We start from the raw sequence: 23199 nt of genomic DNA, 5'->3' as shown, positions 1-23199 counted from the left end.
GTGTGCTAGGTTAGATACTCATCTCTTGAAGACATGATACCTCTACAAGCCCCACTGGGTCTCTAGTGACAGTGGAGAGTGATCAAAGGGAGAATATACACTCTGTCATCAGAGTGTTGGTTAGTGCCTTATGGTCCCCTTCCATATCGAACAGGAGCAGGTTTCATCAACACTAAGATCATGACAGTCTGCCTTTTTTTCTTTTTTTTTTCCTTTATTTTCTCACGGTATTCTTTTCTCTCCTTGCTTGTCTTTGTTCCTCCCACTGCCTCCATTTTCCTGATGCAAGTTTTTGTGTTCTCTTAATTTTATCTACTGAAATGATCAGGAGTGAGTGCTCGGTACTTGCTAATGAAGTTCTCTGGCAATTAGAGGGCCAGGGGAACTCCTGCAAACAAATTGTTGTTTCAGGATCTCTCTAGGCATCCTGACCCTAAATACAGATTTTTTTTTTTTTTTCCAGAGATTGTCTTGAGTTAGAAACCAGCTTCTCCCAAAATGAAAATATTTCGTGTGGACTGTGTAGACTTGTAATTTGGATTTGGTTTGGACTTTGGAAAGTAGACTGTTGTCTGGGAAGTTACAGTGTGAGAAACGTGAGGAACTGCTGGAAGTTGCATGAACTGTGCCTGCTTGGTGAACTGCCTCAGTTCTCTCCAGGAAGTCCTGACTTCTGCATTACTGCCATGTGCTTTGGGTGATGCTTGTGAAGATGGTCACTTGAGCAGCTGCAACATTCGCACACACGACATTATGAAGTGTGGAAAGAGGAATGCTGGGCTTCCCAGATAGTTTCCTAAGAATCCACCTCAGCCCCTGCTCTGGTCTACAAAGCACATTCTGCTTTGATCCTTGCCATGTTTTAAGTGGGCAAATCAGAAAGCCTTTCTGCTAGAGGTTCATGCCCTTGGATTTCTGGAGGTGACAGCTGGGGTGTTTGCTGGCACCTCCACTCCTTTCCAAGCCTCAGTCAGGGCCAATGTTTAAGGTTTTGAGCTGACCCGGATGGTCCTTATCCCTACCCACTAAAGGTTTCCTGTGGGAGGTGTTGGACTTACTCCTCTCTTTATCGTCCTTGAAAACAGTTGTTGTTTAGAAGTTGCTCAAGTTTTTCAACATGATTTCGGGATGACTGCTAACTCCTCCAACCCCTTGTTTTCTTTTAGAATTTCTAATCCCATTTTCTATGACTAACTTCAGTTGCGTGGTTTCCACAGCGAGGATTAGGGTTTACTGCCATAGGTACGTCATTCTGCCTTTGAAGCTGCTTGCTCATGCTTTCCTTGGCAAGCTCTTGCAGATGTGCTCAGCAACAACAGAGATCTTATCTTTTCTAAAGCTGCAAAAGGGTTAATCAGAAGTGTGTTTATGAAACCAGGTTCTTGACTCTTCAAAGCTTTTACTGTGATTGTTTTTGATGATTTTGGAAGATTTATCACAGCTGTCTTTGTAATTTATATTACGTTTTTCTTTCTTTTCTTGAAGCTCTTTTAGTGATATATGATGTAGTTAAAATTAACACTGATAAGCAGCTTTCCTTGGCAAGCCCTAAATTGCATGCCCCTTGGGTACAAACAGGAGAACGTGACTGTCTTCACATGGATGGCAAGAGGTTTTTGGCTAATATGTCTGGGGTGGTTGAATGAGCAAGCGTAGGGCATCTAAAGTATGCCTGCAGCGTATAAACAAATGCAGGGAAAGGGCTTGCGTCTCCCAGGCAGGCAGAGAGCTGCTACGGATACTTCTTCTCGAGAGCCTTTTTGTGGTGACGGTCACCATTGCGATTGAGCTTGCTATGTGCGCAGGGAGGAGGGCTGGTGGCTATTCAAGGGAGTGTTACTTTTCATCAGGGAGATGAAAGATAGCGCTGTTGATCAGGGGATTTCTTTATGTGGAGGCTCTCCAATGAAATGGAGCACTTGTGCGTATGCAGTGCTTCGTTAAAAATGGGAAACAGGATGTGCCCTCTGACAGGAGTTGTTAATTGTGCTTTGGCTCTGTCTGCCTCCGCAGCAGATGTATACCATGGTGACATTTTTTTGCAGCCTAATAAAATATTACAGGATGCTTCACCTCAAGTGGAAGCTTGATTGCTGCTTTCAACCAGCATGTCTTTGAAATCAGGTGAGGTGCGTGCACACCTCACCGGCAGTTGCACCTATCCACTGGCAGAGCTCCAGGATACTGATGCAAGGCTTGTGGATTGCAAGAGCCTGAATGGCTCCGGAAGGATAGGTGTTAGATACCAGGCTCTGCTTGTTTGGTATGATGTAGTCGATGGACAGATGGTGCTGATATTAGTTTTTAATCACTGACTCAACAAGGAGTTGTTTGTGCATTTCAATCCAAAATGTCTTGAATTTTTTGGTGCGTTTCTAAAGACACAAGGGAGACTTCTTTGGACTTGCTGTGTTTATCCCTCGTCTAGTAATGAAGGCTGAACTTTGTGAATTGTAACTTCTGGCCCAAAGTTGTGTGCTTGTATACATGTAATATAAGGGTCTTCCAGAAACCCATGGGAATCTGGTGGCTTGTCTTTCAATTTTATTGCTTGTTGGAGTTGCACAAATCTAGAAGCTTTTATTTCTGAAGATTTCATTTATCTAACATTTTTCTACCCAGGAAGTGTCGTCTCCTGGGATTTAAGTATTTGCTGATGCAAACCTCTGCGCTCATAGGACTGTTAAAGAACTATCAAGCATCTCATCATTCGGTCACCAGTTCAAATCTAGTCCAAAGTGGTAATGGATATTTTTGTACTCTTGACATCTTTCATCCAGATTATACATAGTTGCTTCAGCTAAAGACACTGTTTGCTACTCAGAATTATGGATTCAAGTAGAAAGTAAAGACTAGAAAGCAGATTTTTCTATAGCAAAAACTTCTGTTTGGCTTCTGTGTATGGCTGTAAATCTATGTGGCTGTCAGTGCCTTAGAAATAATACAAGTAGCATCTTCCCAGAGGAGTGTGTGGTTCGCTGTATAGGATGCAATGTGGAAAAGTGACCTCATTGGCCAGAAAAGTAAATGCGTTAGTTGAATGTGGTATTATCGGTGAACTTTCCTGTGGCTTTTGAATTTCAAGAGTCTTTGAAGACAATACAAGAAGAAATAGACATTGAAGAGTGTGAGTGGTATTTTGATATCAGAATTGCAGGGAGAGGGCTTTGGATGCTCTCAGAAACATTTTTGTACAAAGTGCTTCCCAAATTCTTCCAGGCAGCTGCTCTTCAAAAGTGCGATGCATGGTTGGGTGACTTTTTTCCTTGTTTCTTCCAGCATTTGTGTCAGAATCTTTGCATGAAGCTTCACGTCTAAACCTTGCCTTTTATTTCACGTTTCTGGTCAGGAATTGTAGACTTTAGTTTAGGGTAACATATAGTACTTACGCTAACTCACAAGACTGTACGTTCTCCAGACTGTGGAGAGCTTGAAATAGCTCAGTCCCGTGGCCTCCCACGGTGCTGTAGTTCGTCTTTTTGATTCCTTTTTCTGAAGTTGGCAAATCCGTGCAATCTCTTCTAGATGTGTTGGGATATAGAAATCCCTGTGAATCCCTGCAGCCAAGGGCCTGACCTGCGTGCTGGGACCTGCTTGCAGCCACCTCCTGCTTTCCAGCCTTTTCCTGACCATTTCCTGAACGCTCTCTGGCTTGTTTCAGGGACCAGATTGGCAGCGTATCAGGAATCAGTAGCTGGAGTCCTCCAAGAAAGAAGCTGAAGATGCTGAATTCTGGTGTCCTGATTGTTAGAATCTGTTAGCAGAGACCTCGAGATGTGAAGAAAAGAGATGTTAAAGCTGGTACAAGTATTCTCTTTCTTTGTGCTCCTGAGTTGAGAAATGAGGATCTGAGTTGGCTTTCCCTCCCCAGAGAGTTGAGTAGCATCCCATGGGAAATCACTGCTGGCTTCCCCCTGTGTTTTGAGGTACAAAAAGTATGAGGTATGAAGATGAGGGGAAAAAAATAAGAAGATATTTAGTGACATAAAAAAAAAACAAACCACCCACAGAACTTGAGCTATCACTGTGGCGTTTTTTGACTGAGTCTTCAGTGCTGTGTGTCTTAGAAATATGTTTCTATATGTTTGTATTCTGCAAGGGTTGAGGAGGGAGCTGTCAGTCTTAGGTCAATATGGAGCCCTGGCAACTGGGGAGAAGTTGCGAGGTGGTTCACTTTTATTCCTGACGCCACTTGGTGCTACCATTTCCCTGACTGTCTCAGAGGCAGCTGGTCAGTTATGTATTGCTTTCCTCTTCGAATATTCTGATACAAACAAGTGTCTCAGAAGCATTGAGGTTTTTCCCCTTTTTAATGCTGATTTGCTTTATAAAGGCACTGCTAAGTTTCTGGCTTAGCTGCAAAGGGATACCGCTAAACAACTTTCGTCTGACTTTTACATTTCTGACTATTTTTCAGTTTATTGCTGTGATTTCAGCCAGAAATGGTGCGTGACTAGAAATCATAAATTATTATCCATCTTTTTGCTGGAGACTAAAAATGGAGAGCTACTGAAGTGCAAAGGAAGCTTCTTTTTATTTTTTTTTTGTTTAAACTGAGTCATGGCAAGATTGGCAAGTTGCAAGGGAAAATATAAATCTGGTGTTTACTACAGTTAACAATGAAATCCTCCTTTTACGAAAATGTATGAGGGTGAATTATGCTTTCAGTCTCCTTGCTGCTGTGGAGGAGTTGAAAGGAACATCGTGGGGTTTTTTCCATCCTTGTTCTGGAATGGGGATTAATTAAAGGAAGTTACCATTTGCTCTGCTCATTTTCTGAAGTTTGGTCCCAAAAACGTGATAGTCATCTATAATTTCTAACTTTCACAAATAGGATTACGACTTTGTATCTGTTTTCCTTCGTTATTGACCAATCACTAAATAACGCAATATCCAATTTTGAAACCTGTGATCTTTTACTTAGGTATGAATTCTGGTACATATGTAGACAAACACCAAGCTTGCGTGAAAAAACATGTTGAATCTTTTGCATTGTGTAAAATAATAGATGTTATCTATAAATATTAATTACTCTGCCTCCACTTCTGATACCATAAATGTTATTGATGGAAAGTAATAGAAAATAGTGAGGCTTTTGAAACGTGAAGTGCAGTGTTGTGTGAAGGTGGACTACAAGTCATTTGCAGTCTCGATTCTGTATTATTTAAAGGCTATAATAGGTCTTATAGGAAAAAATGCCTAATGTTAAAAAAATTATCTGTCTTTTTTGAAAACAGATGAAATAGATTATTTCTGCAATCTACTTACGTATTTGAACGTATTTGTCAACAGGAGATAACCATAACTTAAGAGTCATGCAGGCATCGAGCATGACTGAACAAGACTGCAAAGAATAAAGACAGAACCTCTTTCCTCTTGCTTTTCATGCTGTGCAGAGACCACCTCTCATTGGTTTTAAACAGCATTGGTGTGTGTGCAGAGTCTTGATCCAAGTCTTTGTGCTAGGCTTTTGCAACATGGAATGTGGACCATAGCGAGTGAAGCTCGATGAAGTGTAAAGGCATGGTTTTTCCACTCCTAGTGTCAGAGGGGTATTTAGATATTAGTAAGACTTGATGTAAATCACATCAAACATAAGAATTTCAAGCTTTCCCAGTGTGGGCTTCTGTTGTGCTCCACTTTATTGAGCTGTCCCATGCCATGAAAGACGTTTTGAGATTGCATTGATCAAGATAGTATCGTGGGCGTGTTTCTCTTCTAAGGGGAAAAGTAAGGTCAGTGAGCGTGAATGTTGTGCTGCAACTCAGACTGGAGAGGAGGTACTTTGGTGTCCTGAGACGAACATGTGTCAAATTTCTGCTTTGGGATATAGTTTAATATGGCTGTCTTAATGCTATGTGACAGGTGACTTCCTTATCTTCCTTGTTGAGCTGCTCTGTCTGTTCAGGTGAAGTTCTGTGCTTTGTCTTCTACCTCCTTCACCAGGAGAGGATCCTTTCTGCTACTCCAGCATATGCTCTGCAGCCTTGTCTGCTGCATCCTCCCAGCTCAGAATTCCCTACCACATTGCTTCTTGTAGATGTGGCCTGGTGTCCCACCCTTCAGAATGCTGGAGGCTTGGTTTCAGGTTGCCTCCACAAGTTTTCTGAATGCGACACACAGCATGGGAGTCACTTGGATACTGGGTATTCAGATGTTCATATATTGTGTTGGGAGCGAAGGCAACCAGAAAGGCAGCAGACTGGAAAATCCCTTCTGTACACTGTCTGCCAGTTATCTGGAGGGATAAAACTGAGATGCTCTCTTAACCCAGCTCTCCCACTTTTTGGGTTAGGTCCACTTCTTTGTTCAATGAGCGAAGAGCATATTGTGTATCAGAACAAGTGGAGAAGTGGGATGGCTAAATATACTGCTCTTAAAAGCCCACAGAAGATAAAATTGGCATTCTGACCATTTCCCACATCTTCTGTGTTGCCACAGTGACATCTCTTGTAGATGGATGGCAAAACATATGACTTTTCTTTGTTTTGGTCTTACTTCCTTTCCAGAGTTTAACCTTTCGTATGAATTGTCTCTCTGATTAAAGTATATTGACAAAATCTTTATTTTCTTGGTTTTACAAATTTGGCTTAAAAATTCTCAAGTTGAAGCTTGGCAAACACTGCCTTAGTATGCAAACAGTGGGGATGGAAGAAGGGAAATCACTTGGCTGTTGAAAAACTACATATGGGAAAGTCACATGGAGCTTTCAGTGTTTTATTTATAATTCTGGAAAGGCCTCTGCTAATTTGTAAAAGTAGAAAAGACCAAATAGCAGCTTCTGGAAAGCAAACAGCTCGATTTTTCCATGCATATTTTTAACACAAGTATTGACTTCACAGATTGTAACACTCTTTCCTTCTTAAATATTTTTTTTAAGCTTCCAGGATGTATAATTGGCTAAACTAACATTGCAGTGAGAACCTTAACTCTTGCAGCTTCTTACTCTTTAAATTTTGATTGTGAAGCCCTGAGAGGCATTTTGCTTTCATTTAGCACATACACATTGAGCTTCCAGAAAGGTAACTTGATTTACATTAGCGCGCCCAGTGGGGAATGATTGCTTTTCACATTTGTCTTTTAATGAAGCATTTCTTTCAAAATCTCTTTTCCAGAAAAAAGCCCACTAGCATAACCATTCAGGACCATGTAAGTAAGGACTGAAGCCTTTCAGCTTTGGCTGTACCTGTGAACAGACATTTCTAAACACTAGTCCTTGGAGTGATTCTACCAGTTAGTGATGCAGCCGTGAGTTTTATACCAGCCTGATTCTGAGCAATGTTTCACTAATACCACGATAAAACAACTGTATTATGTGAAATTGCTTGAACAAAACAAATGGAAGAGTGGTCGTAGTGGGCTGCTTGGGAGGCTGTAATGTTCTTCTGCTTGAATTGCTAAACATGGGTAACTCTTCACAGAATGGCATTTAAGGTTACATTTGGAGTCAATAGGTTAAAAACAGTCCACAAGATATTTTGCATACTTCATGTTAATATTCCTCTGAAGGTCAAGATTCCCCAGGGAGAAATGAGAAAGTGCACCAAAAAACATTTTCATTTCTTGAGATTTATCCACAGCTTCCTAGATCACTAAAGCTCAGCTGTCCCACGAAGAATTTATTACAAAACAAACTTTGATACGGTTCTCAGAGTGTTTATATGTAGAGAGGGATACATTGGTAACGCCCTTTCCTTTAGCTGTTGGATTTTTATATTTTTGCTGGCTGGCTGTAGATGTTGATTACAATTCAGAAAATCTTTTGGACTTGAATTGGGTAAATTTACTGGAACATTCATTTTCAGTCATGCTTTTTGATCCTTTACTGTGTTGGTAAAGGACTTGGCAGAGGTGTTCAGATCTTGATAGAATGTCTCAATCTTTGTTGTTGACTACAGAGAGGAGTTGGTCCTTTTGTTTCTCAGTGAGACTCATTGAGGGGGGGAATCTCGGCCCTTCTTGAAGATACCAGCGCATTTCTAAGAGAGCTGACCCTCCATGTAATCTCTTGCCAAGAATGAATCTGTCTTTTCTGGACATGAGTGGCTGTTCAATGCTGGGCACAATCTATGTAAAAGTGGAGCTGTGGGAACTATCCTGTGCTTGTGAAGAGAGTTTTCTGGGCATTTTCTTCCTTCACCAAATGCTTGGCCTCTGGAGCAGGTGTTCTTCGCAGGTTGGTCAATCTTGGGCAACAGCCTGAAATAAAATAAATCCTGTAGAGCACCAGCTTGTCCTTCAGAAACTGATCTTATTTCACATTGCCATGTTACTTTGCAAAATACTGGGATTTGTAGACCTGGCAGAAGGCTCTGGGTGGGTTATCACACGTCAGCAAGATCTGGGCTCTCTGTCAAACCCTTGACCTCAGTTGACATGTCTCATACCTGAGGATGGAACTCACAAGGGACATTCTTGGCATCTGTGCGCATTCAAATTTCCTCCAGCTCATCCAGTTGAGAGCAACCAGAAGGAGGACTTGAACGGGGATCTGGTGATTGCTGCTAGAATCTGCAACAAGACTTGCAAGTTCCATTTTGCTAATGAGCTTCTGCATTTACAAAAGATTGCTTTATATGTATATTTTTTTTTGAGTGAAACGTTGCTTGAATTTTGCAGGAATTTGGGGATGTTTTTGACAGTCACATATTTTTCCTCATGCTGACCTCAACTCAGCATGAGGTCAGACTCGACAAATAGTCTGCTGTGTGCTGACACTTTAAAAGATAGTTGTGTTGTCAGTTTATGCTGAATGCACTGCACAAATGGGGTGTATGTTTTAAGCAGTATAACATCTCTTTCCTGTGCCACATCTGATTTTTTAAAAGGGATCTTAATTTTTATTTTTATCATCTTTTCTTTTTTTGTTGATGTTAGAACCAGCTATTAAGTTCAGTCTCCCAAAACTGGAGGGGTAATAGATTTTACTGTTCTTCTTTACCTTTGGTCTAACAATTATGTTGCAGCTGATGAGGAATACCCAAGGCTTAAGAAAATGTTCTGAAAATACAGAGTCTAAAGTTTGAAGAAAAAAATGGAGGAGAGTATTAATCTAAAATTTAATGAAAAAGGTAGAAAATGGTGGGGCTGCTGAAATTTGCCACTGAGCACTTAAGGATATAGGCATAGCTATTTCTGAACTTAGTAGTTTCCAGAGAACCATGGAATCGTTAAAGTTGGAAAGGACCTCTAAGATCATCCAGTCCAACCATCCACCCACCACCAGTATTGCCCACTAACCACGTCCCTCAGTGCCACATCCCCACGGTTCTTGAACACGCCCGGGGCCGTGACTCCACCACCTCCCTCAGCAGCCTGTTCCAGTGCCCAACCACTCTTTTGGAGGAGTTTTTTCCTAATATCCAACCTTTCAGACTCCACTAATGTACTGGCATAAATCATTGGAGCATTTATGAGACAATAGGTAACAAGCAGGGTGGTTTATGAGGAACAACCTCATGTGTGAGAAGAAAATAAATCTAATGTGGTTGATTCAGTGATTACAGCCCATCCTGACTGAGGGCATGTACTGCTTATGGGTTGCTGAGTAGAGATCTGTGTTTGGGATTAAATCATGGTACAATGGATTCATTAAGTGACTGGCATATGTGCTAAGGACTCATCTGTGGAAGCCATGGGATCCTGAAGAGGTCTGTTCTGCTCTGTGCCAACAGTTTGGGAGATAAAGCACTTGAGATAAAGGCTTGTGTGTATTTTTGAAGATGGGAGTAGAAATAATGTGAAGCCCAGCACCAAAGTCAGTAAGAAATGCAGAAAAAGGCAAATAGAGGGAATCTCAGATTTTTGGGATGTATCAGAAATGGGCTACAGCTGTTGCACCATTTTTTATGATACACTAGTAGAAGTGTGCTATGCAGGTCTGTTATAGTACTCTACTAGTAACTGATGTGCACAGTTTGGGATCCTGTATTTTAAGAGGTGTTTAAGTCAGATATTGAAAAGAGAGTAAAACTAAGATTTGATCCCTGTGGTCTTTGAAAAAGGTCTGCTTATGTCTTCTGAAAGCAGTTCTGAAGAGTAGGACAACAAACTTTGGTGCTTTAGGTACATTGAGTCCTCCTTCCTGGAGTAATGTGATGGACTGGGGGACTCCCGAGAAGCCTTCCCAGCCTGGTGCCTCTGGGATTGCATCTCATCTCTGAGCAGCCCTGACACTGGAAGCCCAGATGGCCATGTGAAGGAGGCTTGGCACTGCGGGTCACCCTGTCCTCCCCCAGCCCTGCTGCAGCCAGGGGAGTGCTTGCCTTATCTGCCGGTGGAATAACAACCGCTAATGGAAATTACAGCAGTTGGATAAGATAATGCCCATTAAGGCAGGTTGTGCTGGTCAGTGTTTCGTCCTGAGATAAAGCTGAAATGAGTTTGTAATTACTGAGCATTGAGCTTACATTTAATAAAGCATATTTATGCACTCAAGGGGAATGTATGTCGATGCTGAAGGAGAGACCCTACAGATAGCAGGAAGGTGGGAAGCAAGACAGTGGGGTGTCCGAGCTGTCTGCCCTTGGAATGACAGCACTGCCTGGCTTGCAGGTATGCGGCAGAGATTGAGAACCTGGCTGTGATTCCAGGTGCCACCAGTGCTTCCAATGCTTGAGCAAAGTGCAAACTGCGTAATGTCAGCACTGAAACTCAACCCGCGGGCATGGCTTCCTGCAGGCTGCCCACTCCTTACGCAACGCGCCTGTCCCAGAGCAGCAGTGCTGCTGGGCACCCACCATAAGTACACCCAGTGGGTGTCCTTAGAGTCCCGCTGCTGAGATCTCATGCAGCTTTCTGGCACTCTCCATGTTTTACGCTTGGGGAAGTTTCTGCAGAAGGGCACAGCTGGTTGTGGGAGGCACTGAATTTGCTTTGTCTGCTTGAATCAAAGCAAGTAAGTACCTGGAAACCCACATCCGTGTGCTTGGTGCTTTATGTAGGTGATGCTATCTGAGGGTTTTCCTGGTTGAGGCGATCCCAAAAGCACTCCACTGTCTTTAGCAGAGCAACAAAGTATGTAGGATTTTGGGGGGCCGTAATTGTCTTTTGACAACAAACACGAAACAGAACCTATGCTACAGCAGAGCAAAGGGTAGGCTTGCAGGTACTGACATAAAACCCTGTCTGTGGAACAGCAGGAAAACTGGAATCTGCACTTAAATATATACTGTGTTGGTTTGTATATTCCTCATTTCAAAAAAAGGAGATGAGTTCACATTTCTTCTCCAAGCACTCAGAGAGCTCCTTAACGCAGTAATTTGAGATAGAGAAGATGAGCATGTATTTAAGACGAGGCTTTCTGAAGTGGTTTTTCCCTGAAGTGTCATGTTTTAAAAAGTTTCTGACAGCAGAGGTTAAGATCTGATAGCTCTCCTAGTGTTTTGTCTGGTGATTTAAAAGTGATGGCTTCAATACTGTTGTGCTGTGATCTCTTAAATGCTTGTGGTATTGAGCTTTCTTAATAGCTAAACTTGTGGTTTCCTTTTATTCTTCGCTTTGGTTGTATGAAGATACATGTACACAGCCCTTACTCCTCTTTATTTTGGAGAGCCAGCAGTGCTGCCTTGTTGCTGGTCAGTGGGAAGCCCTCCCTGCATCCTTGTGCCACGGTTAAACCTGTTGTTTGTGGCTTGTGTACGGTGATGTGTGATCCATCACCCACCGACTGATGGGTGGAGGTGCTATGGCAGAGCCCAGGTGCGATGTCCAGGAATAAAAGCAGAAAAGCACTCTAGTGCACATATATAGGGCAGTTTGAGGACATTCCTTTGCCTCAGCACGACCTATGTGATATTGCTCATGTTACATTATTGAATCATAATAGCAGGATGCTGGGAAAGAGGTGGCTGCTGATGTCTCCTTTTTTCCTGAGGGACTTCCCAGAAAATCCCTTTCTTTCACAGAAAGATACGGGCCATGGAGAAATGGTGCTGTGCTGGAAACAGAAACTTGATTCTCTGAGCTCAATAAAAGAACCTCTTTATTATATTAAAAAAAAAAAAAAAAAAACAGCTGAGGAAAACAGGACTGCAGGGACTTTGAGGGGGGCTTTTGTGCATTTGTTCAAGTTTTGGCAAACTTAGTCCCTGAAAACACCAGTGAACTTTAGAAAGATCTGACTGGGCTGTGTAAGTGACAGATATCTCAGTAAAGCCGTACATAATGAGAAAACCTGACGAGGCGCCAGTTGGTTAAATGGCCAATTAACTGCACCATGTCCGAAGAAAGACCTGAGCACCTCTGTGCAGTCAGGTGCCCATCTGACACCCATCGCTGAACAATTTTCTTTGGCTAATAAGAAAAGTAGCAGAGGTCAACAGGCAAATGCTTCCTAATCTGCAGGGAAGCCATCCCTTCAGAGTGCACGCATCTGTACACGTGCAATTACAGACTGCACATACTATGTACTTGCATCCGTGTGGGTGTTTTCCATGTCACTCCCCTACACCTGGTGTGTGGATCTGGGCTGTGTCTGTGCAGCAGCGTTTTGCAGAGTGGCACTTGAGAGGAGGCTAACGAGGTAGGGAGCCATGGCCTCTCCTGGGTTTTGTCTTCCTGCCCATGCTGATGTGATGCAATTTGGCTGATCCCTGACCCTCTTCTGCTGCTCTGAACTTCTGTCTTCATGCATATCTTGGTGATGAAATGCCGCGTAACCTTTTTTATCTTCAGTTCTCCGTTTTTGTGAGAGATTCTTTTAAAACACGTTTGCAGGTAGAGAAAGATCAAGCCCTGCGTGATCTGCAGGGGCTTGTTCCTGTCGTGGTGAGGCCCAGCAGCAGCAGTGCTGCATCCCAGATAATTGCTCCATGTCTGTACCTATCCTTCTTATTGAAGACTCATATGCTTAGACTGTCTGCTGGCATAATTGCCTTAGACCCTGATGAAAAATTCATCTAGGACCCCAGAGGGTCATTTGGAGCAGCATTATTCCACGAAGTCTAGAGGCAATAGAAGAGCAGAGAAGGAAAGTAACCTTGGAATTGATGCTAGTCTCTCCAGCACTAGTGCCGTTATCTTTGGCAACTCCTATCTCAACAATAAAGCCAGCTGCCATTTTGGCATCAGGACAAGCAGACTTGGCATCAGCCCCTCTGGCACCAAATACACGCTTCGTGGGAGCTGGCACCAATGGTGTGAAACAAGGGTAAGGCCCAAGGGAAATGCCAAGCAGACATGAGATGAGCACTAAAAATAGCGAGTTGCTGTCATTTGGAGAGAAAACAAATAGCACCCCTAAGAGGAGGGTGTCTTGAGATTTCCATCAAGGTTGTGCTGGTAAGCAATTAGCATTAGCAGCTTTGGGACAATGCTGTCTGCTGTGATGATGTGACCAAAGGCCAGGCACCTGCTGTATTTTTGGTACCCACATGGTGCAAGATGCTAAAACAAGAACAGACTCTTACCGTCTTGATCCCGCGTTTGAGGGATCCTATTACTGTCTGCACTCTGCCTTCAGCTTGGTCTGGAGCACGGTGTCTCCTCTTGAGCCCTTACCAAAGGTCCTGTTTGCACACATGAGCCAAGGGAAAACAACAGCAGTGCTGCCAACAACGAGAAGCCTGGCGGGTGTCCCTGCAGCACCCCGACACGCCAGCCCTGCTGGAGACATCTCGTCAAATGTGTAACAGCTGATTCCCCCCCCACCCTCCCCTGTGCCAGCTCTAAGGGAGGAGCTGGCTTTCCTGTGACTTCGTGGCCCACTCCAAACTAAAACTGAAGGGTTCCCAAAAGCTGGGAGCGTGAGTGGCGCAGAACTGACCCTGTCTCCACTGAAGCAAGTAATGTCATCTCTGAATAGGGCAATTCTATCTCTTTACTCCCCTCCACCTCAGTGGCTCGGGACTTCAAAGATTTTTTGAGGCCTCTGGGCTTGCACAGGAGGCCTGGGTATGAAACAGCAGTCATACAAAATAACCATGCAAATAGCCTTTGGCGTTACCACACGTTGGCTTGGCCACAGCTCTGCTGCTGGGAAGAAGTGCCTGCTGGACCTGTGGCTATCATTTTCCTCTCTTCAAGCAAAAAGCAGTGGGAAACAACGTCACTGAGGGCTGAAAATTTCAAGCTGTGCTTAACAAAAACTATTTTGGTCTCAGGGAAGGAGCCTGGACTTTTCATTGCCACGCTCTGCCATGAACTGAACAGCAGGGCTGGTGTTGGGGCTGGGACAGCCTGGATGTGGCCGGCTTCTGCCTCTGCTGGGTTGGTGCTGGGGAGGGCTCCTCTTGGGCATCCCCTGCCCCATCTTGGTTCCCTGCCCTTTCTTGTAGGCAGCTTAATGCAGAAAACAGCTTCAGAAAAGGGATTGCTGGCTGAGTTACAGCCACTGAGGCTCTCCACTATGCTGAGCCTGTTTTGAAGTCTGCAGCCTCTTCCTCCCTGGTTAACCAGTTACTTGGAGACAAAGCACAGGTGACAGCGGTGAGGTTGAAAAGCAGTGTCCTTATTTGTGTATTTAGACTGAGTAAAGCTGCAGAAGTGTCTTGTGCTTTGAAACTACTGAGCTGACGGAAGCAGCAGCAGGCTGCAAGGAGAGGGACCTACCCAAGGAGATTCTGACCACTGTAAGCCTTCGTGCTTCCTTGCACTTTTAAATGTATTGAACAGTCTGGTTGTGGCACTGGCTCACAAGTCAGTTTCCACATGTGCAATATGTTTTGCTGGTGTTGCTCTGTGTTCTCTCTAGCAATGAGGAAGTTGGTTTGGCCTGAGAAACATTAAACGCGAGTGACTTCGGTGTCCTCATTTTGTCTTTGAACTGCATGCAAACAGTTCTGCACCCACTTCAGCCAACTCCAAAATAGCGCAGTGGCAGTAGACATTAAGGATCTGGAAGGTTTATCAGAACCATGTATCCACTAAGCAACAGAGAAGGTATTCTGTGTGCTGGGAAATCCTCAGACTGGCCTGTTCCTATTGTCCTCTGGAATTTTCTGAGGCCGTTCTTTGTAGACAATACCAGTGCTACACGTTGCAAAGACCCAGTGCACCCACTCTTCGTGTTGGAAAGCCATGTTCTTGTGCTGCTGCTGTCAGAGCAGGTGAGTGGCACTTCGCTTTTTAGGAATCAGCAACCAGTGGGCAGGCTTTGCAGGTAGCTCTACACTGTCCTTCTGCTCCAGTACTGCTCATCTCCAGATAGCTCATTTTGGTTTTCCTAGGAGACAAGTCCCTTTAGAACTTACTCTGTCAAGGCAGATGGAGCGTGGTTATTCCTGAATGTTATCTTACTGAAGAGAAACAGGGATCTGCTTTTATGCCTTCCTATATGCTGTTTTTTTTCCCCTTTTTCTTTAATCCCAAAGCCATCTCCAGGATGGGGAAAGATAAAGTCATGCTCATTCAGGTTGCTTCTTTCACATGTTGTTTGAAGTGCCTGGCAGGTCTGTGCAGTCTCAGTTCTAGCATCCCAGGCTGTGGGATGACTAATGAAAGCAGATAGCTGATGCTCAAGGGATGCTGCTGTTAACAACACAAAAATAACAGTGTCCTGGAGTGAATGAAGGAGCTCTTAGACACAGTTGTTCTACCTTCATGGTCATCCTGTATGTGTATAGCTGCACTATCTGATTTTTGTTTTTTTCCTAGAACTGTGATATTGGAGTTTGAGGGCGTATTACAGATCACCCGGATTTACTGTTCCTCCAACAGGGCTCCAGTAATAGAGCCACTGAAACTAGCATTGTGCTTTGGGCCTGACAGATGGGAGCTGCACAAGTTCATTTTTGTTCCAATCATGTTGTCATATCTGGATCATCTGAAGGTCAAGCTATCTTCTTCAGGGTACCAAAATGGATAGTGCATCTTGCTGGATTACTAACCTGCTCACAAGCCTGTCCCATTGAACATTACAACGGTTCTACAATGGGCTAAACGACTTCCATTGCCTACCTCAGCAGCATGCTAAAATCTAAGTCTGCGTTGGGTTGTGCAGCTGTCATGGAGCATCTTTTGTGCATCATGTTTGGGGCAGGTGGCACATTCAGGAGAGCAGTCCTACCAATGGGTAAAGCTCGGGCTCTTTGCTCCCTCCTTCCCTCCAACCTGCAGTGCAGTTCATGCCAATGTGCTGAAGAAGGGTGGCTGGTGGCTGCCTAAACAAGCAGATTTTCAAAGTAATGTCAATCCCTTAACATGTTCTTACGTTAGCCTTGACTTTTCAGAGCCCTTAAGTGATTTATTTACAGAGAAACTGTAAAAACTTGTGTTTGCCCTGTTCATTTTATCTTTGATAAACACAGGAGATATGTGGCCTTGCAGATGTTAAGCTCCGGGTTCGCATAAAGGAAGTGAAACCCGTGCTGAGCTGTTGCTTTCATTAAAATAATAATTTCAGCTCTGCACACTCACAAGTGGAGGGCAATAGAAAATTGGAAGGGTTTTGGAACAGATGATGAGCAGCTGAAGGCTTTGGGAGAAGATTTTGCATTAAGAGGAATAGGAAGATTGATATCTTTCACAAGAAGTTAGTTAACAAGTACAGACTAATGAACGGATGAGAAGATGGATGGGGACTTCTGTTCCCACCCGGTAATATTATGGAAGTCAAATTAGAAGGTGGTGAATTCACTACAGATGAAAGGAACTATTTGTTCTTAACCGCTGCCTGTGAAACTCATGGCCACTAGACAAATCATTGGGGTTAGGACTTAGGATTTAAAAACAATAAAAAAAAAAAAAAAAGAGGGTAAAATGATACCATTTGGAATACCCAAAGCAATTGCAAAGACTAGGAGAACATACATGTTTGGAAAGACTGAGTGTGGCGATCAGGGATCAAAAGGGTATGAGCTAACTTGCCCAGCTCCTGGGGCTGGAAAGGATGTTACTGCTTTTCCGCTAAGCTACTGCCTTCAGTAGTCCTTTGTGACTTGTCTTAGATCTGGAATGAAACTTTGACTTTTGAATAATGCTGGGGAAGAGCAGGTTGTTAAAGCTGGATTACCTCTGACCGAGGGATTCGGAAATGGCTGCATTGGCTCAGCCCTGAGATCTGTCCAGGGCTCCATAGCAGCAGCCAAATCGGATATTTCAAAGGACAGCGTGAGGCCACAGAAGCGATTACTCTAAAACAGAAAGCTGCCCTTGTATATCATTGGTGTTTGTCCTCAGAACTGGAAAAGCAAAGGTTGAGAGTTTGATCCAGAAAGCACAAAAGCTGGAAAATCCCATTGCCTAACTGATGATAGTTCATGCTGATGTTTTGTATCCTTCAGGAAATTGCTGATATGCCTATTAGGAAAAACAGAGATGTGCTTACCTTAGACAGCAAGTCTCTGTGGTGGCTTAAAACCAGTGAAAAACAGATAATATTTATGACAGCCTCACAGCCTGATTGTGTGGGTACACGCAGCGTGGGGTGCTTGCTTGGGGGTGGGAGGTGGTGGCAGTGGTCAGGAAGGACTTCTGGTGTGAGGACAGTGGGGATTGCTTCTGGCACTGCTGCAAACTGCCTGGTCCAGAAGTTGGAGAGGCCAAAACCAAGGGGAGCTTCCTCTCTGCTGAATGTCCCCTGCGCTGCTGCGGTGCTCGGAGGGGTGCTGGCCCCCACGGGATGGATGAGGACAGCTGCTTGTTGAAGAGATGCCCGAAAAAAAGAGGCTGCTGAGTGTAGGTAGGAAAAGGAAGTTAAATTTAGATTACCTTCTGCAGTGTCATCTCCTACCTCGGCGTGGAACTTGCTGTACTCCTTGCTGGGGAGAGAGGACAAACAAGAAATGCCATCCTGCGCTCCAGATGATGAATTTGTTTATGAGGCTTAATTGCCCCTTGGCACGACAACGTGAAATGAGCTCTAGTAGAATTAGAAACGGTTGGTGGGTCGGGGCTGGTCATGCTCTCTCTGGGGAGAGAGATTCAAGTGTCTGCTGTCACCTGTCCCAGGGGACCCGATCGCAGTGGCATTGGGGATCGCTGCCCATGGCTGTATGGGGCCAGGGCTGAGTGGGGACCTGAGAGGTGCTCAGAAGCATCTGGAGATGCTCAGATGGAACTTGCTACTTGCCAAACAGTGAGCAAATTTAGGCTTTTAACCTATTGTGGAGGAGAAAGCTCTTTGGCTTAGTGAGCTTTAATCCCCAGCGAGAACCTGTCGGCATCCAGCTCACAGAGCCTGGCCTGCTGCTGGCGTCCCACACCGGCAGCGCAGCTCCTCTGCGTCTTCACCAGCGCTGCCTCGAGGTTCAGCCTTTTTTTCTCTTTGCTGTTTTTTCAGAAGTGCCCGACCTGATGTCATTTCCACCCCGGCTGGGCTGCGTCTGAGATATGTCACGGGGAGTGGGAGGAGGAGGAGGGGGAGCCAGCGAGTGCGCGCCGTGCCCCAGGACCCTGTTTACTTTGCATTCCCAGCCGAGGAAGCCCTGGTTTAAATAGGATCGGAGGCGCGGGCTGCCCGCAGCAGAGGAGGAAATGCTTGCTGCGGGGCTTTAAATTCCTGCGTTCCCATGCGCGAGTGCGGAGGATGAGCCTGCAGAATGCCTTTCCTCTTGGGTCTCAGACAGGTAACCGGGCTCGGTGCGGTGGGCGCTGCTTGCTCGAAGCTGTAACTTGCTTTAATTTTATTTTTTTTCCCCTTCCTGCATTAGGAAACGATTTCCAGTTCCCAGACCCTTACAGGAGGCACTTCCCCACCCGCAGCATTTAACCGGGGGACACGGCTGCTTTTTGCTTAGTGAGGAAGGAGCAAAGCAGTTGTTTGGGGGAAGAAACCTCTGTTTTGGCGGCGGTGTGTAGGACCGCAGCTCTTTGTGCCTGGTTGGTTTTTATGGATACTTTCCGCAATCCTTAATATGAGATAGTGTATACAATGCCTGAAAACTTGTGCCAAACTTTCTTGCACGAGCAGTATTTTGAGTGCTAAACCATGTTGAAAAGAAAAGCAAAGGCATATATACAATCTCTCTCTCTCTCTTCTCTGACAAGGGTCACCAAACAGAAAATGGCAACTTGCTGCCCCCCAGTTTGGTGGCTTTTTAATTTTTCAGTGTGAACAAGGAGCTTGGGTAATGTCGTGGCTGGGCATGGAGGGGAGTGAGAAACGGTAGCAACTGGCCATCTGCTCCCTGCCGGAGGAGAGTGCCAACTATTTGTTCTTGGGCTCGGGAAGAGCAAGCCCTTTTTTTGGTCTGGGAGGCACGTCTGGAGGGGAATCTTAACTGTAAACTCTCTCCGGTGCTGCTGGGATCTGTAATCCACAGTAAATAGATACTGCATGATACCAGAGTGCTGCTTGCAGTTTCTAATGGGGCTTTAAAACTTCAGGATCTGGCTGCAGCATGGTTAAACTCCCAACTTGCTGTTGTTCAGAAGGCAAAACGACTTAAAACGCTGCTGAGCAAACAGTGCTGTCTCATTTTCCTTATCAGTTCAGTTTTTGGTGAAATGCAGCTCCCCCCTCCCTCCCTCCCAGCCTGCTGATCTGAAAACAGTTTTACATAAGAAACTACCTCTAGCACAATGACCTTCTGTCGCTGGATGCAATAGCTATAACAACATTTCACTTGTCAGCACTTGGGGCAAAGGGGCTTTCCCTAAAAACCTGGGAACTGAACCGAGGAGGGAGATGGAGACACAAAACCTAAACAACTTCGGGTAACTCAAGTTGCAGTCAGCACAGCTGGCTTAAATGCTGAGATTGCTCCAGTTCCACGGGCATGCTTTTCTCTAAAGTTCCTTTTTCTAAACGAACCTTTTCATTTTGGAAGGATATTTGGCACAACTGAGGTGCTGCATAAAGTGCAAAGCCAGCAGTGAGGTGAGCTGCTGCCTGGTTTGCTCGCACTGCTCACAGCTGTTTATCTCGGTGCACTGGATGGTGCTTCTCTCTGTGCTTGCAACTTTTCTGCATAGATACAGAGGCATTTACAGGAAGCAGAAGAAGGTGTTGCCTCAAGAGCAGTTGAGCAAAGCTCTCGACTATTTTTATCCACCGATGAGAGATCCAGTGGAAATGAACTGCTTGAACTTCAGTTTTAGACGAGGAAAAAAGTATTTGGGACCATGTCCTTCACGCAGATAGCATTAAGAAATTTCTTCTCCCACTTCTAAAAGGGGGAACAAAGGAGTTGGTGGTGAACAGTGCTGTTTAATTAAAAGCGTGGGAGGAATTCAGGAACATCTCGTCACGCATCCGCCTCTATTGTCTCTGCTGTTTGCGCTTGGACTGTAAACACGGGTGTCGAGGAGAGCTCTGCCCTGCTCCTGCTCCAGGGCACCCTGCTTCCCTCAGACCTATGGCATTGCAGCCGGTGGGCTGCCCGATGCATGGTGGAAACAGTGTTTTGGTTTGGCTTTTTTTTTCTTTTTTTTTTCAGTGGGGGTGATGTTTAAATGCCTTTGACATCAGCACAACGTGGGTGTCTGTTTAAAGCTCCTGCCCCAGGAAGCGTGGTGGTGCAGGAGCTCGGTGTTCATTTTTAGGCACTTGTTTCCTCTTTGGGTTGCAGGTAGAAACTTGACTGCGTCCTTCTGCTCCATTGCAAAAATGTGGAATAACAAAGGAACGGAAGGTTGAAGTGTTGGATGCTGAACGTTTCCTCCAATTTTTTAATTTTAATTGCTTGAAGGTTTTGGTGTTGTCAGCTGTTTGGTCGCACAAACACAACAGCCTCAGAGCTGTCATGTCCTGGAAGTGGTGTTACTGCGCAAGGCCAGCTGCAGCTGGGAAGCTTCTAGCACGGCGCTGGAGATGTAAACACTTCCACGTGCGGTGCGGATATGGCAGCTCCCGCAGCCTGAAAGTGAAACTTGTCATAAACAAAAATGAAAGCAGCCCTTCTCGAAGTGTACCGGTGCATTTGTCGTGTGTGGGAGGGCAGCGCTCCTTTAGGTGGTTGGAGTGTTCCTCCGCAGTGAATGGGTGCTCCGGCCCGATTTGTTCCATAGGTAAAGGTTGGTGAAAGCTCAGAGGTGCTGCATGCCGTGTGGGTGAGGGTGGGCATGTGTGTAGGGTGCCTTATGAAACAATGTCTGGGCTTCATTTATTTCCAGCCCAAGCTGTCCATCACAGGGCAGGCTTGCAGGGCTCTGCCCGCTGTAGTGCTGCAAGGGGCCGATACCCAAAGTTCCTGCAAATCACGGCGATCAACGCTGCTTTCATCTTTACCAAACTTCAGTGTGGTGTTCAGTTGGTCCCAGCTAGTGTTGGCCTAGCCTAATATTTTCAACAGCAATTTCAGCCTTACTACTGATGTCTCTTACATGACAGCTGCTCATCTTCTGAAGCAGCTTTGTGTTTGCCGAACGAACACTGGTGACAGTGTGCTAAGTTACCAGTAGTCATTTCTGTCACTCTGGGTGCTTAAGAATATGCGTGGTTCAAACACTGCTTGTGAGTCACTCAAAATACCTGGCATTTGTGCACTTTCCTGCAGGTAGCACTGCTTGTTTGAATTCCATCCTACGTGGCTATCCTGGCAGTGGCCGAGTACTGAAAGCAAGGGTCTGTGAGCAGTGAGATTAGGGGAATATCTAGGTCAAGATTTTTTTAGTAGATGCTTACTGCCGCAGTCCCGTGAGAGCCATGAGACCAGGAGGCCTGGCGCGGTCAGAGGTTGTGCCTGAGGCCCACTGATGCCAGCAGCACTGTGTCCTGGGGCGGGTGCCATCTTGGTGGGCCCCTTCAGCCCGCGGCAGCTGTCTTCCCCATGGTACTCGGTTCTTTACCCCGGCACTCCTCATCTCCTACAGTCCAACCACTAATTGCAGTATGCCCTGACAAATCCTGAAGCTTGGAGAGAAGCAAGTATTAGCGTAGGCCTAAAACCTGGCTACCTTATTGAAGAGAGGAATGGCACGTAGCCTGCTGCCAGGAAACACAAGCCCAAGTGTTTTCCTAGCTCTCTGGATGTCACTGAGGCCAGGATGGGTTGATATACCCTAGCAGGCCAAATGACAGAGAGGCCATGCGCATGCAAGGTGCTCGTATTTAAGGTAATGGAGGCTGGATTTCTGTAGAAAGGGGAGACAGAGCAAAAAGCTGCGCTGGTTATTAGATCTCAGAGGTATCAGGCACTCCTGGTTTGAGTTACCTGGTCAGTGCCAGCTGAGGAGTCATCTTTTGTAGGCGGTTCATGCCAACTATGCACTTCTGAGCGTGGGCTGCGGTGTTTATTGCTGGCATTGCACGTATTAATTTTCAGCTTGGAAAATAGCCACGCCAGTGTGGAATTTGCTCATCTTCATCTTTCTCCCTTTTGACATAGCAACAGTGTTACCAGGTTAGGTGCTGTTTTTTCAAAGGAGAAAAGTGTGTTTCAAAGTTCCTCCATCCTTTGACTGCAATAATACTGCATAGTCAATCAGTTCTCCTTTCCCTCTGTTCCCTATATTGGCTTCAGATGCAGTAAATCCTAACAGTTATAGACATTAAACCCAACCATTTAGTTGTGAAAACCTCTACAGAGGAGAACGAAGTCTGACTACCTCTTTGGTTGCAGTGAGGGGCAATTTGGGCAGCCTGCAGACTTCCATGAATACCTCCTGTCTTGACTGTGCCCCAGATTTTGACCTTTAATTTGTCACATAGGCCTCCAGCAAAGGTCCAGTACAGATCTGGAAGGTGGAGAAAGTCGCTGGCGGTTTTCCCTGACACTGATGTTAGCATTTGCTGTGGCTTCAAGCCTGACATGTGCCACTGCCTTGAGTCCTCTTGTGCCTGCTGCTACTGGATGTTTTAAGGATTGTTTGTAAAACCACTTAACAGCAAAAGCGTGCTCCTGGCAGAGTTGTCAGCATGGTTGTGGATTTATCACAAATGCCAATGTATCAACAACAACAAAAAAAATTAAAAAAAAAATCATCATCTTGTGTTTGTATGGAAACACAGTTGCTCTACGAAGTTTGTTTATGACAAAGGAAAACTAATCCAAAACACCAGATCTAGAATATGAAGACTCTCCAAGCGCACTGAAATGAGGTCTTCCCAACTCAATGAGTCCCTTAAGAGCCTGCACGAGATTGAACAAGTGGCCTCTGTTAGCCTGGGTGGGGGGTGTGAAACAGGTTCCAGGGCTGCGGAGCTGCCAGGAAAGCTCTTGCCTTTGAGTGTGCATCAGGAATCCTGTGACTGCAGTTTCCCAGATATCTGTGTCAGCTCTTAGGATAATGCCAGGGAGGCAGTGATGCACAGGCAGCCCCCAGTACATGCTGCTTCACGGGACAAAGCCAACCCCTTGAAATTAGCTGGAATTCTCT

The 23199-nt window shown here is 45.1% G+C and overlaps 1 protein-coding gene across 5 annotated transcripts in view; it reads left to right on the top strand.

Moving 5' to 3' along the window:
- Positions 1-23199, top strand: part of WBP1L (WW domain binding protein 1 like) — a 51034-nt gene that overhangs the window by 10469 nt on the left and 17366 nt on the right. For 2 of the 5 annotated variants that reach the window (XM_021398094.1, XM_021398092.1), the window contains exon 2: positions 18221-18506. The exons of 2 other annotated variants lie outside the window; for them this stretch is intronic. In XM_021398094.1, the coding sequence (XP_021253769.1) occupies positions 18467-18506 (40 nt within the window). In that variant the 5' untranslated portion in view covers positions 18221-18466. Of the gene's footprint in view, positions 1-3774; positions 3802-18220; positions 18507-23199 lie in introns of those variants that run through there. One more of the 5 variants, XM_021398093.1, reaches the window with a different exon arrangement.

This window comes from Numida meleagris, chromosome 5, assembly GCF_002078875.1.
Source record: "Numida meleagris isolate 19003 breed g44 Domestic line chromosome 5, NumMel1.0, whole genome shotgun sequence".
Taxonomy (NCBI): Eukaryota; Metazoa; Chordata; class Aves; order Galliformes; family Numididae; genus Numida; species Numida meleagris.
This window is presented reverse-complemented; position numbering and strand designations above follow the sequence as displayed.